The sequence below is a fragment of the Pelmatolapia mariae genome, linkage group LG23 (assembly GCF_036321145.2).
Source record: "Pelmatolapia mariae isolate MD_Pm_ZW linkage group LG23, Pm_UMD_F_2, whole genome shotgun sequence".
NCBI lineage: Eukaryota > Metazoa > Chordata > Actinopteri > Cichliformes > Cichlidae > Pelmatolapia > Pelmatolapia mariae.
The window spans coordinates 23,697,026-23,713,758 of record NC_086246.1 but is presented as its reverse complement, the minus strand read 5'-3'; the positions used below and the strand labels follow the sequence as shown (position 1 = coordinate 23,713,758).

Below are 16,733 nucleotides of genomic sequence, written 5' to 3'. Positions count from 1 at the left end.
ATTAAATGAGACGTGTTGAGCAATGAAGTCTTTCTAATATTTCTGCCTCTGTTACACACTGAAGCCTAGTTTAGTTGGCTTTTCCTTACCGGACCCTTGGGTTACGCATAGTTTAAATCCCACTGGACATTTTGAACATCTGATGTTTGTTTTTTTTTACAGCTTGAAATATTAAAAACAAAACCCCAAAAGGTACTAATCTAGCGAAAGAAAGCATGTCCTTTGCATTCCACCTGGAGATTTGTGCTTCAGAAGGTTAAGATTGTTGATATTTCACAGCTTTAGTTACATAGGCAGTTTAAAAGGTGGACATAACCACCATGATTTCAGACACTGGTTCAATCACGAAGCTTTAAGATGAGCGTTTTCATTGTTACCATCTTGGTGTTGAACATACCGGATAATCCTCCTTTCTAATTCTAATTATGACTATGATTTGTAAAAGTTACCTATATCATTTATTCGCTATGACCTGAAAATGGTGATCGAGTCCATTAGCTCATGAACAATGTGGTTAAAAAGCGAGGGAGCTCAGGCTGACTTGTATAATGTCTGTTTCTCCCCTCACAGCCACCTCCAACCCGTTCTCCCAGAAGCCCCAGCTCTTCAGCACCCTGCTTTACTCCCTGGTTCCCATCATAGGCCTGGCCGCTGTCGTCCTCTTCTCCTTCTGGATGTGGAGGCACCACAAACTGGCGTACCCAGCTGCACTCGTCCCCACACATGTAAGTCCCACCAGAGTCCAGCCCATCACTGCTTTAATCCCGGTTTGTCTCTCTGTCTTCACGTTTGCTCGTCGCTGTCGTCTGATTTCAGAGGTCACCTGTCAGTCACACAGCGTGGCGAGGCTGTGGTGTCCTCTTTCTTCAAAGTTGCTTGCTGATGCAGTTAGTTTCTCTTTCTGTCTGTTCAGCCTCGGTGACCATCGGGTCTGACTTCCATCTGTTAATTGCAAACAAAGGGGAAATGTAAAACCAGTCAGTTCCTGCGTGTCAGAGGATTCGTCCTCTGATACCTGAAAGTTCGGTTAAATTTATTTCAAGAGATGTCCGGATGTGCTCTCAGGTTAATATTTATTTCTGACATGACTTCATCAGTTGCTCGCTTTTAAAAAGGTTGTGCATTATTTGAAGTTTGCAGTCAGGCGCAGTGTGCACACTGCCTTCTCTGTTTAACCAACCTTCAGCTTCACCACTGTTCCACTTCCATCAGTGGGCTCCAACAGCCTTGGCCTCTCCTGCCCTGCTCAGCCGAGGGATGGAGCGATGGTCAGCCAGAGCTGACACGCTGTGCTGAGAGTTTACGTCTGGATAATTGCTTTTACAATTTCTTATTTCAGTCCTGTTTAGAAGGATGAGAGGAGCCCTGGTTCTGTCTTTTTCTTTTTCCTGCGGGTCTCTTTTCAGAGCAAACTCGTCTCAGACTCGCTTTTAATTCACCACATGAGGAGTCAGGAGATGAGCCGAACTGTGTTGTTGAGAGTGTGTCAGACAGGCTTTTAATCACACACAAGTGCGATTAGTCTGATCAAAAAATACCTGTGCCCTTTTTTGGGGGGTTATTTACAGTTAGCCCTGTTCCATATCAGATTATCCCTAGTGAAATTGTCACACTGCAATGTCATTGCTATAGCAATGGTTTACGTTACTTAGTGGACAAAACAATGAAATAAGCCCGGGCATGTCTGAGGAAGAGACTGTGTCACCTTGCGAAGATGATTTAATACCTGGAAACAGAGATACTTCGACAAACTCGAACAACACACATTACTGTGCAAAATATGCACGAAAACTGCACAAAAACGAAAACAAAACTATTTTTAATTCAGTTTAATTTTATTAATGTAGCGCTAAATGACAACAACAGTCACCTCAGGGTTCTTTATATTGTAAGGTAAAGACCTTAAATAATATGTTTCACCACTTGAGTCTATAAAAGACATCAAGTACACGGTTGGTGATGTGCGAGCCAAATGTAAACAAATGAGTCCACCGAGCAAGTGACAGGAAGCGGAAAATGGGTGCGTGGAAGCTACTGATGCAGTTATCTGATGGCTTTAAACAACTCCACTTAGCCAACTGATGTGTCCATGTCCACCCCAGCAATAAGTATCAATATAAGGCGGGGCGTCCTTAAAAATTAACGGGCTAAAATTTACATTTAAATTTAATCACATTAAATGTTAATTAAACACTTAGTTTGGCTAATGGTAGCTGTGCTAGTTGCTAGCGTTAGCGTTTTCATTTTCTACATCAAAATAAAATAAAACACTAAAATATTTGTTAGCCTGAGAGCTATAAAAGAGGGAAAAAGCTGTTACTGTTATTGTGGCTTTTAAAGGCACTACCTCTTGTTATTTGAAACTTCATTTAAGTGTCTTTTTATACCACATTTGCTTATATTTTGGTTTTCGCATTTTCTTTTGCTATGTACCGCTAAGTGTACTGACACAATGTTCCCCACAGTGATTACTCTGTTAAGCTATACGTGGGCGAAGGACAAGAGCTGGTGGCTTGCGGTCACTTTGAAAGGAGCCCGTGTGCATGGGCGCCCTGGTCATTTTCTTTTGTTACTGTCTCGTTTAGCAATTAATGAACTGCTGAGTGCTGACCCTCAGACACCCTCAGACCATCAGTTATTAATGCGAGCAATTCTGCAGAGTGTGAGGGCGGCGGAGGCACAGTTACCATGGATTACTTTGGTGCTGAAGGAATATGAGCAATTAATAACAATAATAACTAACACGGGTGACAAGCTTACGGCCACATAGCGCTCAGCGAGTCTATGATGCTAGCAGATCATACATGTGTGACAGTTTTTGGGGCGCTTCCCTTTGGAATTCTTTCCTGAAATGCTTTAAAACCACACAAAGGATGAAAGTAGAGGGAAATATTTACCATGCTGAACATGAAATGAAATCACACCCAACACCATCTCCAGTAAGAGCCACAAAAAGATATTTTTAAACAAGATGTCAAATTTCTTCAACGCAAACCGATTGACTTCAGGAAATCCGACTCATCTAGTCCGCTTCGGGTTTTCTTACCGGCTCCCATGGTTCAGTTTTTGGTTTATTTTTATTTTTTATCACTTTATTGTCATTCAGAATGTAAACTAATTAGTGGACATGAGAACAAAATTTCGGTGCAAAACCATTCGGACTGTACAATATAAATTAATCTAAAGGTATAAATCTAGCAGTGTTAACAGTAAGGAAAACTGATCTTAGGAAGATCTTAGGAAATATATTTCACAGCACTAATAGCAGAATAAAAACCAGTCTACATTCACTATTTCAGGCCTGCAACTGCACTGCCCTAAATAAAGTCGTGATGTTAGTTGTATAGTCACTGATATGAATGATGAGCGGAGATTTCAGAGGGTTGCAGGAAGTATACCAGGAGTTTTTCCTGAGGATACGTCAACTTAGCTGATTATATGTGATCCATGTGTCTTCAGACGTCGTCCCGCTGTTTCCTCCTCCGCTGATATCTGCTTCTGTTTGATGGATGTTTGTTTAATGTTAGCGCCAACCCGGAACAAGTCGGCGAGTGGTGCGTTGGTGTGCATGTGGCTGTTCTGGGGCGTGTTTGACTGTCACACATGGATCAATGCTGCTCATACAGGTAGTCGCTCCCAGAGGAACAAACAAAGAGATGCAGGCAATTATCTACAAATAAATTCAGAATTCTTTGGTCTACTGGTTACTCCTGCATGCCTCTAGTTAGCCACAAATGTCACCATTTACTGTACGCCCTAATGAAATACTAAGACAGTAAATGGATACCTTTTCTTACTCACCACGCTCATCGTGTTTCCTGATTTAACGCTGTCATAAACCTTTCAGACACCCCTCAAATTCTCGCTGTTTTAGGACTGAGAATAAGACCATTTCACCAAATTCCTGATTAATTTAGTTTCTGTGATTCGGAGGCTGTTTCAACCCGACAGCAGCAGCGATGTTCTCGGCTGCTCAGCAGCAGGGGAAAAAGAAAACCCATGCACAGCTTCCACAGTATGGAAGAGAGGAGTCAGGGGCCTCTGCATTATTGATGAGGCTTTATATAGGCAAACAAAACTAAGCAGAGAGAGACGCTCGCAGCTCTGCCTCCGAGGGTGGTGGTGGTGGTGGTGGTGGTGGTGGTGTTGGCGGTGGGTGGGAGAGTGGGGAGTGTGGGGGTGGGAGTGAAGAGAGACATGCAGTTCTTTTAACTTGGCTATTGTATCTGCACGGTGCTAAAGCACGACAGGAAGAGGATAAAAAAGACAGCAACACAATGCAGTCTGGATACAAATGGTGATGGAAAAACAACACCGCTAAGAAGCTTATGAAGCATCTTACCTGGGAGCAGATAAATGAATAAATAAACAACAGAAAACAAAACAAGATCAGCACTGGGGGAAAAAAAGAGTGGATCAGATAACAAAAGATGATACAGAGGGGATTAGAAAAATGCAGCACCTATAAGATTTATAAAATCAGAGGGGAGTGAAATGAAATAAAATAGCCAGGGTGGAACAAATGGAGTCATGCTGCATGTGTGTAACCCTCTGTGTGCGTGCAGGAGTGTATTATTGCATGAATGAGTAGGTGTGCAAGGACAGGAGAGGGGAAGTAAAAGGAGGTCACTCAACTCACAAGGAATGTATTTAAAAGTCAGCTAATATGCATTTCTGGAAGAGGGCGATGAGGTAAACTCCACTCGCCCGCTGCGTGAAGGTGGGTAAAACAAACAGGAGGTGCGCTTGCGGTCCCCCTCTGCAGCCGTTTTTGTGTCCCTCGCTTATTTTGCAATTGATTAAACCTGTTTTTTCAATATAGGAGATGGAGAGGAGAGAGGTGGGTGCAGCGGGGAGAGGAGATATGGAGGGATTTATTTCTGCTGCCTTTTTTCTTTTTCGTATGTGTGTGGTGGTGTTGATGTTTTTCAGTCACACCACGGGCGGCGTTTTAAAAAAATAAAAGCAGAGGTGACTCCGACAATCACTCAAACAGCCTGCAAAGTCATCAAGGACGGCTGCTAGCAATTCAGTTGTTGAAGGGGACAAAAAAACACCACAGACACCCTCTGTTACAACAGAGGTTACTCATTTAGGACGTGCAACACCTGCTCGATGAAGTGAGACATTTAAAGGTGTCCTGTCTGCTTGTTAAGTAATGACATATCGACCCTGTTTCCGGGTCCACCTGTCTCCTGTGTTTGACGATGAGCCTCTTGTCTTTTTAACCTGCTTTCCCTTTTAATTGTAATGAGTCCCACAAAACTGTTGAGGGATCTGTTTCAGAAAAGAATCGCTCACATGGCCCCAACTATGCCGCTACATAGTATCTTTATTTTTCTCGGCATATATTTGCGCCTCTCTGAAATTAAGATAATCCCTGCTATACTGCGTTTACACTAGCTAACCATAGCTCTGTAGATAGCCACCAGGTAGTAGCTAGTCGTTAGCTAGCCCACTTTCACTAACCCTCCAAACGTCGCTGATATTTAATCTTCTCTTTTATATCCAAAGTTATAGCAGTGCTGTATGTCAGACCATGGTATACCTGCTTATTACGCGTTATAAATGCTCTTTTTCATAGATTCTTGGACTCCAGAGCAGCCGCCCTGGTTATTTTATTGGAGCTAAAAGAATTTGAATAGTTTCTGCCTCTAAAGGTAGCAAAAATCTGTTGTCTCCTCCGTCTTTAAGCCATCTTTCTTCTAATTGGCTGCCCCTCACAAACATCTGGTGGGTGGAGCCTAATTTCCTATATCCGAGATGTCACACAGAGCTAAAAGTTGAAAAACTAACTAAAAGTTTGCATTTCGAGCAGTCTGAAGCCTGAACTTCATTATTTTAAATTTTGGTCATGCTTAATATAAGAATTTGCCTTTGTAAATGGCAGAGAATATGGAAGGCAGCACCGCTTCATCTAACTCTGGAAAGCAAACTTATAAAAGTATGCCAGAAAATTTCCAGTGTTGTATTATTTATGCAAAAGTCGTCCACGGGCGAATGAAAAATTGTCAACATCTTCCTCCAATTCGCAGTTAAAACACTTTGTCAGATTAAATTAGAATAATTTGTTTGGATTTTTTTGAAAGAGACATCCATCAAGTGAAAACTTCTGCCACCTCATTTCATATCAGCTCTCAGCGACTCTGGGAAAATGTCAAAAACAGAAGATGTTTTATTCTTGGTCATGCTCGCATCGACACCCGAGCATAATGCGCTCTTCTTGGTCATTTATTATTAATGTGACAGCAACAAATTGGCCACACCTGTTGCCAGTTGGATTTCAGAGTGTCCTGTGTGTTTGGGAAGTCGTTCTAGTTATTAATCATACCTGTTGGGAGCATTTTCCCTGCTCCCTAACAGCATCCATGTGCCAGCTACACTGCCTCATCTTGTAAAATGTCAGAGCTCTGCATCACACTGCGCACATTTAATCTGAATCTCTAATTAAAATGAGTAGCAATGCGATTATGTCATAAACAAGCAGCTGCAGTCTGAACAGACAGCCAGAGAGACAAAGACGTATATGTCTTATTAATATCCTCTTGAGTGTTTAAAACCCCTGAATCTGGACCTGAAAATGCTAACAGATCATTAGCTGAAGCACTGATTTGTGAAATGAGGACAACAATAAAAAGAATTGCAGAGTCAGGAAGTGTTTTTGGAACAAACGCCCACTCGTGAACTACATATCTTTGAGGGCTTTTTTTCTGTTTGCATTCACACCACCAACAGAGATGCTAACGGCCCATTTGTGCACACTACATCGGTCACTTCGACCACAAGCAGTGATGTCACCACAGCTCCATATCATTAATACCACTGCTGAGGGCATGAGGACTCGCTGCAGTAATCTCCTGATAGGTGTCACCACACAGACAAAAACCTCCAGATTTCTTCTTGTTCGAAGGGAGTTTCTCCTTTCCACTTAGGGACAGCACCTTGAAGATACTCTTATAAATATAAATATAAATGAAACTGAAATGAATTCCACTTATGATTTGTGCCAGATTTACCAGCATGCTAATTTTTTCTCTAGGCTTTGTAAACCCTAGATTTCATACACATGTCACCTAACTATTAAATGGATTCTTTGTCAGTAGGGCTGTGGAATTAATAACAATTTGCGTACAATTATGGCTTTATTGAGATGAAATGTTTTTTTCTGCATGCTTTTAGTTTTTTGCAGTAGTGCTATCCTTATGTCTTTTCTCAAAAATCTCATATTCACTTAAAAGCGGTGGAAAGGTTTCAGTCAGCTCAACTCAAGATAACAGGAACTGTTCAGATTTTAACAGTAAAGCCACTTCAGCTGGAAATACTTAAATTTCTTAATCAGACATCTTAAAATCAAAAATGTTGTAAAATTAAGCTGATTGTGTTAATTAAAAACAGTCTCAATATGCTTACATAAGTAAAGGTTCCTTGTTGCTCGGGGTTACCTACCCTATAATAGAAGCTAAAAGCCTGTCCCAAAGGCCCTGTGTTGAACATTGAGTACAAGGCAACACCAGTAATCCAAACACAGAAGGGACCAGTTGGAAGAGTAAGTCAGTAAAATCTCGTGAGATGGAAGGGATTGTCTCACTATTCAAAGCTTTAAAAGTTCAAATGAAATCCGAAGCTGACAGAAAGCCAGTGAAAAGATTTTGGAAATTGGAAAGAGATGATTAGCGTTTTGGACTGATGGAAGTTGATTCAAAGACGATTTGTTAAGACTTTTACAGTAACTGATTGAGAAGAGATGAAAAACACGAGCAGTTTTCTCCAGTTCCAGCTTGGAATTCACAAGAATCAACTTAGCAATGGTCCTTCCGTAGATGAAAAAAAATTAGATCCTGACAGGAAACTGTCCAAGATAACCTCAAGGTTACATGAGCTGGATTTAACAGAGGAACTTGGCAGACCCAAGGCATTGTTTGATCTTTGATATGGTGCTATCTGGAACAGTTGTTATGAGTCTGTGTTTTGCTAAAATTTAACTGTAGAGATTGAGCACTTAACTTAAGACCTGATGGCAGTCAGGCAGTTATTTAGATCAGCAAGGTTAGAAAGGTCAGAAAGAAAGACCAACCGGATGTCATCCACATACAAATGGTAAATCAAACATCTGTTTAAGAGCCCTTTTCTGAAAAGAAATGATTAATAGAGACTGAGAACGTTTTGCCCATGAGATGAGATATAATCCAGTCTAATGCAGAGTATTGACAGATGATCTCAGATCAAACAGAACAAGGGAAGTATTGTTACCGGCATCTGAAGACATTAAAATTAAAGGAATTGAATGTTTATAAAGGAACATAAGACCATCAGCAACCAAAACAACAAACCCATTATTTGATGATACACTGACACCAAGTTGAACCTAACCAGAAACTGAAGGGTCAACGAGAGAGATGTTTTCAGTCAGGGTTTGAATAACAGGAGGCTGTTGCGTAGTTACAGAAAACTCTGTCCTGAATATTTCCTTTGTTTTGTGATTTTGTTAAGAATTTCTGCACATTTTTAGCTTTGAACTTGTTCTCTCTCCTCAGCGAAGGAGCCCTTCTAGTCATTTACAGAAAAACACCATTAGTTTTCTCTGCTAGGTAATGAAACATGCAGTCTTCACAATGCAAAAGTAATTGTTCCCACTTAATGATTGTTATTGGATCCATTATCACGGCTGTGCTCCCTAATTTTACAAGACAAGGCACCAGAAATGAAATATACCTAGTAAAACAAAAAGAGCTCCTGCCTTCCTTTCTCATATAGGCGGCAGATTTGCATCAGTGTGGGTTTAGCATACCAAAAGAATAATGTGTTGGATTTTCTGTTTAATTAGCCGTCTTCCCAACCCTTAAAATGACAAAACCCAGTGTGAAATGCAGAAAATTTCATGCGCCAAAGTCCTTCTGTCGCACTCTGTCATTATGTCATGATGGCCGCGGTCCATCATGGTCTGCATACTTGCCACCAAGCCTCCATTATTCACACCACAGTGCGAAGTGGAGGCAAACTGGAATTGATTCTGTCTGAGTACACAGACCCACAGCTTTCACACGAAGAGGCCTGGAGCTGCAGCATTTAAACATAAGTCTAGCCTCTTTTTCTTTTTTCTTTTTTTCTTTCTCCTTCAACGTGGGCCCCATTTTCTCATCTCTATCCATCTTAGCAATCGATTCTGACCAAAATCTCATCAATTGCTTTATTATGGAGCTACTTACATCTTGTTTGTCTGGGTGCAGCTTTCCGAAGAAGTCCTAAAGGATCAGTGGACTCCACACCATGTCTTATTAACTCATTTGATGCAAAAATGAAGTTGGCAGGTGCTGTTAGAGAAATTGAAAGCTGATATTGACCTGATTGTTGCTTTACTGCATTTTCTTTTCTGTTTTCGTTGGACAAAGCAGCTGGCCTTTAAAATGTGTCTGAACTCTTACATGATAGAGTTCATGTGTAGTGTTTGGGATCGTTTCATATCCAGACATGTGCTTCAAATATATAGTATAATTCTGGGGCTGCTGTGTGTCGGCTTAGGCAGAATTTCTACATTTCCAAATGGTCACCATCAGTCCAACATGTTAGGTTGGATGTGCTTTTTTTTTTTTTTTTTTTTTTTTTTAAACCAAAAAGATAAAAGCCCGACATTACGCAGCATCTAAATTAGAAGCATCAGGGCGTCAACACCAGCCATCCAGAGGGCTCGACTGCCCCTCTGGATGGCTTTACAAAGAATGACATTTGTATTTAAATCATTATCAACTCAGATTTCATAATAAAATCTCCCGTTATTTTTACACAGGAGTGAAATGATAAGTAAATGCTAGTATTTCTAGATATCAAGTTGTTTCAACTATAAATAAGTTTAAAAAAAAATTCATATAGTTTAAAAAAACATGTCCAATATTTTATGCGGTAGTATGGCCTGCTTGAGTTCAGATTGAGCCACATGTGGCCCATTGACTTCAGTTAAATAAACAAATGGCTGGGGGCAACATGTGCTATCTTATACTTGAGGCAGCTAGCTTGCCCGTTGTACACTGTTATTTCAAAAGTTTTAAACTTTTAGGTTTTACTCGACAGTACTTAACCCTCTGGGGTCCAGGGTATAATTTGACGTTTTTGACTACTTTTGATTTTACCTCTATATTTCACCTTTAAAAACTGTTTATCTTGCCTTGTTTGGTATCATTATTTTCAGCACAACCTCAAATATCTGAAATTGGAGTTATTTTTTCATTTTGGCGTACTATATTAGCACAATTGATCTAAATTCAGAGAAAAATGTTTAAATCAGAGTAGAAAAAAGTTCTTATCTTTACTGTAAAAACCACAAACATGTTTAAGGAATCATTTTCATAACTTGAAATGCAAATAGAAATGGTACATTTCTAAAAATTAGGCACAAATTTTGCAAACAACAAAGTTATATGGTACTATTTACCTAAAAATGCAGCCAATGCCTCAGGCGTTTTTTATATAACCATTTAAAACTATTTACAGAACAATCAGGTGTTCTGCATCAAATAAGAAGGCACACAAATTATTTGTGCCAGTCCAAAAATAGTTTTTGTCCACTATAAGACAGAGGAGAACACAACAGGCCTAAACCCTGCAGGTCTGACAACAGGAGGTGTATCAGTCCTGTTTTCCATGTGGGGACAGCGTTTACACTGGAATCTGCCTTTGGTGGCTTTTTTGGAGCAACTGTGACATTCAGCAGTATAACTGACGCACAAAACAATAACTACAGTACACACTAACTACAGCCTCCAAACACGCTAAACGTCAATAATGTCTCACATGTGAAAACTCTCTCTCTCTCTTTCTTTCGCTCGCCCACTTTAACTCGCGGGCGTCACTCCTAAAACAGCCCCCTCTTCGTAAACAACCAAGTGCCACATGTTGCCATATCATTTTTTTGATTGGCTGACATGGTAAACTCTAACACTAATAGGGAAGGGAAGAGGTGTTTTTTCTTTTTTCACTCGCAAGCGGAGAGTGTTTGCTTGCGCTGTCCTTAGAAAACGCCGTTTTTACCGTTTCTTCCCGCTGTAAACACCACTGGTTTTGTTCAGAAAAAACATTGTGTGTATTTTTTATCATAACTCTGGTTGTACGTGGCCTATTGGCACAATTTAAAAACTGGTATATAGTTTGAAGTCCACACTTTCGACCCAAGTTGAAATGGAGACTCTGAGTCGCTGCATCTTGTTGCTGTGTTGTCTTAAATTGGTCATGTGATTTTGACGCTACATTTGTCTGTCCTACTATTACTAATGGGACTGTCCATCAGTGACTGTGTTAAACTATCAACCTAACCTCAGCTAAGGGAAAAGAAGAAGGCTTGTTCACCACATTGATTTACCAAGTTCATTGTCAAGGAGGCAGAGCACTAAATTAGCATAACATAAAAAGCCCCCGCAAAAATTAAATGGTAATAGGCTTGAGGGATTGTAGGGATGTATTAGCAACCGGTTGGAAAGTAGGGGGAAAGACAAGAGAAGTAAAGTTAAAAAAGGGAACCTTATGTAAACTAAGCAGATTTACCAGTTCTCATAGTCCAGTGCTTAGAAAAACTTGATCACACTTTGTAAGTAATATTTATTACTGAAATTTTACCACCTAATTTTAGCGCCTAAAACTAACCAACTAGCTTTACGCTTCCAAACTTAACTTAGACCTTGTTGGATATATTGATCCAATCTCCCAGCCCTAGTTCCACTTCTATAAGCATCTATTACAAGATAAAAGCAGCCGTTAGTTGAGAGAGGCATATTTTTCATGTCTGATTTCTCTGTAGCTCCATGTTGGTGTCCCCAGCTGAAGGTCTGAATCTCTGAGCTCAACCTTTCTGCCTCTTACATGACTTCTGTCGGGAAAGTTTTGTGTGTCTGACATCAGCGTGCTGTTGCTGTTAACTTGTGTTTGTTTGGCTTCACTGTGATCTTCTGTTCTTTTCACACATCATTCAGTCTCTATTTTCAGCATCATTTTAAGTTCCTAAAATGTACCATCTTGCCTTTGGAACCATGCTTATTAACCTCTTCATGATCCATGTGGGATAAGAAACTAGAAGCCCTGCTCTGGAGCGCAAGAGGGGAACAAAAGGTTATTCAGGGCTGACTTATCATGTCCTGCTTTTTTTATCTGCCTCTATTTCATCCACTAACTGAAAGAAGATAGCAATAATTTCTCTGTTTGCTTCTTATGTTCCTTTTCAACAAGCACGCCTTTCACATTATGGTGGAGGTAAGAGCAGTTTAAATGAAAACACTGTTAGTTTTCCCTCCTTTTTGGGTTCAGAGCTTGGTATGAATTCTCCACCTCAATCCCAGACCACCATTTTGTGTCTTGTTTAGTTGACTTTTCTTTTTTGTGCCTGGATTAATTGCATGGGTGGATGGTTGTGTATTTTTTTTAGTTTATTTTTTTTATTGTGTTTCTTGCTGAAGATGCATTGTGCATGGTGGAAAATGGCCAACGCGGCTCTGAATGCAGCCCTCCTTTTATATTTTTCTTTGTATGAATGTCCACCTGTGATGTTTATGTAACACATTGTGTGTGTGATGTGACCCAGTTTCCAGAATGGTATCTGCTCAGACCTATGGCTCACCATTTTTCCATGCAGAGATGGCAGAGGTGTTTGAAACTGAAACTGCGGCTTTCTTTTCCATCTCATATGCAGACTGAGGAGGAGTACAGATACGTTTTTACATAAGTAGGAGCTTTGCCACTTATCTGGAACATTTTTCAAGTGAGAGAGTGTAAATTACTTAAGTACAAGGGGAGCATAAGCCTCTTGCAAATGTACCTTGGCTCAAAATTTAACAAACTGGAGTCGAAGTATGGCGCCAGACCTTTCTGGAAAAAAAAGTAACTCACTAAATAACTCGGGGATTTTAGTCCCTGGCCTTGCTCCTTTAAGGTCATGTCAACAACTTTTTGTTGTTGATATGGTCTCAAGCTTTACGGCCATATCAACAACAGGAAATGACCTTACAATAATGGAGTTTTAGCCAGAATACCTACTCATTGTCCTAAAACCAAGCTTGGCATTTTGGTTTTGTTAGATCTACTTATCTGCACCTAAACCCAGGACACCCAAACCAGACTGAAAGACCTGTTTTGATGTAATAGATGAAGGTGTAACTTGATTAGGCCATAGGAGATGGTTGAGGGTTGGGAGGAACGGCGTGAAGCAGCAGATTCTGTTTTCCTGTTTCCTGTGGTCTGCTGACTAAGTGTAATGCGCCCCCATTTGAGGCCACAGCGCCCTGCGATCGGACAAGGGATCCGGTGACTCCCACAGGACGCCCGGCGGGCTGGGCCCCCTCGTCAGGCTGAAACCCAGAAGAAAGACGGGTTTTCAGAAACGATGAAGAAAAGAAGAGCGTCCTGCAATGACAGGTCGTCTTCAGGATTGTGTCTGATGCTCATCAGGCAAATCCATAATGGCTTATATCTTTAGGGTTTTAAGATGATGTTCTCATACGTTTTGTTTTTTGTTTTTGTTTTTTGTACCAAGATTGGGGTTTTGAGCATGATCACAGAAGGATGTGGTCATGCTCAAAACCCCAATCTTGAGTGAGCATCAAATACTTTTCAGTTTTACTGTAACCCAACACAGGTGAGGCTGAGGAAAAGTTAATACCATGCATGTGTTTATTGACGATTTATTGATCACATCAACACCAAATCAGTTTTAATTTTCAGTCAGAACAAAATGTACCAGAGCTTATTGTTCTGACAAATTACTATGCATGGTAAAATGGTCCTGAGCTGATTTAAATACTGAACAGAATCATAATCAGTTACACTGCCAAGAGCGATAGATGCACTGGAATTCTTCTTGATTGCTTTTTTGCAAGCTTATGTAACACAACAACTCCTCTAATTATACTTTTATTGTCAAATCATAATCGGAATTTAAAATGTTGGATTACAAAGCCCAGTAAAGACACAGGAATTTGACTTGAGACAAATTACAAAACTGTTTTGTAACAGTGAACAGAGCTCGTATCCTTGTATTATAGCCTGATTTTATTACCGAAACCACGATCAGAATAACAGTCATATCAGAAAGTGAGCTTAAAGTGGACGTTTTTCTCGTTTACAGCTCCTCATTTATATTTTCGGACTCAAATAGAGTAGCTTTGTGTGATTCCAAGTTGAAAGTAACCCTTAATTCAGCCCCTCAATTCATCTTCTATCTGAAACGAGCCATTTTCAGAAACTTTCATCTGATTGGCTGTTCCATATAAACACAAGGTTTGAACAGCAGGTAGGTCAGGCTTTTGTGCCCTCCTGACATCATATAGAGCAAAGAGTATTACAAACTCTTACTTGTATTTACTCTGACCTCATCATTTTTAACTTTGCTTTTCATGTTTATTATGAGCATCCACTTCTGGAACGAGATATATTTAACAAGAAAATAAGCATAATAACTCCTTTTTAATGGATGTACTAGAAACTGCTTTCATCCTCTTTTCTGGCATAAAGAGTCCTTCAATAGCAAATGTTTGTTGACCTATTTTCACTGAAAAGTGTCCCCACTCATATTTACTGCTAAGCTATTCTGTTTATTCTTTTTTTCGCCCCCGTTCTACTTTCCTGATTCTGGAAAGAAATGATAATCTTCACCCCACCTTCTCTGGACCTCGTCAGATGTTGGGTTGTCGTAAGGCAGATTCATAGTCTTACATTGGTATCTCTGTACACAGAGCGAAACCAGTGTTGAGGCTATGGTTTCATACATGCAGTCACTCAACAAACATCTGATGGCTTGGCATTGGTTGGAATGGAGGTTTGAACCAGAAAGGGAATTAACCACAGTTACCACGAAGAGAAAGAAGGCTGAACCATTTCTCTTTAACACTTTGTTGTTTAGGTCATGGTAAAAATCAAAACTTTAAAGTCTTGTAATGCTCATTTTCTAAGTTATGGTCCCCATTAGAGTCAAAAAGGATGATGAAAGCGAGGTATTCTTGAGTCAGGCTCACCCCTCAATGGTCTCACAATGTTTTAAAACACCAAGATGGCAAAAATGCTCAGTTTAAATATACAGTCAGTCATTTTTCTGATGCATTCTCATAACCATTAAAAATATAAAGTTTTGTACATACAACATACAAAGTTTTACAGCCTCTTAAAGAGTAAATAGATATGAATACACATTGACAGCTGAGGTAAACAGCAGACTGACAGCCTACAGTCACTACAGATGAACGGCAGCCAGAATAGGCCAGGCCTACACCAGCCACTCTAGCTAGGATTATGTACTTGAATGGGAATGTTTACTCTTAATAGTGAGATTTTTTTACACGGGCTTCACATACACTTGCAAAATCAACATTGAGGCATGACCTTCAAGGAGCCTTTAAATAGGTTAGGATCATAAATCAGATATAATTTAATTCAATTTTATTTGTACAGGACCAAATCACAATAACAGGTGCTTTATATTGTAAGGTAGACCCTACAATAATACATACAGAGAAAAACCCAACAATCATATGACCCCCTATGAGCAAGCACTTTGGCGACAGTGGGAAGGAAAAACTCCCTTTTAACGGGAAGAAACCTCCGGCAGAACCAGGCTCAGGGAGGGGCGGCCATCTGCTGCGACCAGTTGGGGTGAGAGAAGGAAGACAGGATAAAAGACCTGCTGTGGAAGAGAGACAGAGATTAATAAAACACACTAGAGAAAGGAGGACACTGTTAAACAGAAACTTTTACTTGCATATACATTGAAACATCCAGCAGATACTTCCAAAACAAGATAGACTAATTCACCTTGTCTTTTTTATTTTGTATTTTTTATTAGTGCCGTCAACGTTAATCTTGCCAAAATGACGTTAACGCCATAACCGCATTAACGTGGCAAATGTCCGTTAGCGAGTTAACGTGGATGGCAGCGTGCGTGGGACTGCACGGCGTCAACGCATTAGCACAGTTAAGTCGTTAAAGAAGGAAACCTGACTAAGAGGGAAGCAACACAGACAGATGGGGAAAGACATTAAATTCAGTTAAATTCAGGTAACAACAATAATTGAATGGTTTTATATATAAACAAATTCCCGTTACCGAGGTGTCAGATACATAAAGACGTTCAGTTAACTGTAGAATAGAGTACATAATTGTGAGTAAGGGCACCACAGTTGGTAATGAATCTCAGTGTCCGATTATACACAGTCCAACTTACAAAGACAGTGAACAGAAGCATTTATATACAACAAGTTGTCCCCATTAATTTCTGTTGTACACGAAAAGAAAAACACTGCTTATTTTCTATTATTTCACTCATATAATTAAAGGTTCTTATGTGATGCTATAGAAGCACATCACACCACAGTTTCAATCATCTATCCTGCCTGCCTGCTGCTGCAGGTTGATCTAAAAGTCCAGACTGGGAGAAACCAGATATCTGTCCAGTTATTCTTTAACCTATCCCTACTGCCAAATGACAGGAGGTTGTCAAGTTCATTGATGCACAAAGGTCTGAAATAACAGCCTGCCAAATCCTTCAACTTTAGTTAATAATATCAGTAAGGCTCAGCCGCCAAACTGGAAGCTAGCTTTCTCATACAGTGGGTACAGTACGTGCTCCCCAGTCATGGACCAGGCAAGTAAATGATTTGTTAAAAAAAAAAAGAAGTTTTGAGTCCATCTGATCCTCATTGAAAGTTCGTGCCTATATTTAAAAACAGTATCAAAAACAGATGCATAGAAACATTTGTGTGAAACTA

At 40.1% G+C, this 16,733-nt stretch overlaps 1 protein-coding gene across 2 annotated transcripts in view; it reads left to right on the top strand.

The window, feature by feature from the left end:
• The window catches only part of acvr2ab (activin A receptor type 2Ab), a 72,763-nt gene that overhangs the window by 41,936 nt on the left and 14,094 nt on the right, over positions 1-16,733 (top strand). The window contains exons 4-5 of one of the 2 annotated variants that reach the window (XM_063467106.1): positions 571-725; positions 12,211-12,234. In XM_063467106.1, coding sequence (XP_063323176.1) covers positions 571-725; positions 12,211-12,234 — 179 coding nt within the window. The remainder of the gene's footprint in view (positions 1-570; positions 726-12,210; positions 12,235-16,733) is intronic. The other variant, XM_063467107.1, reaches the window with a different exon arrangement.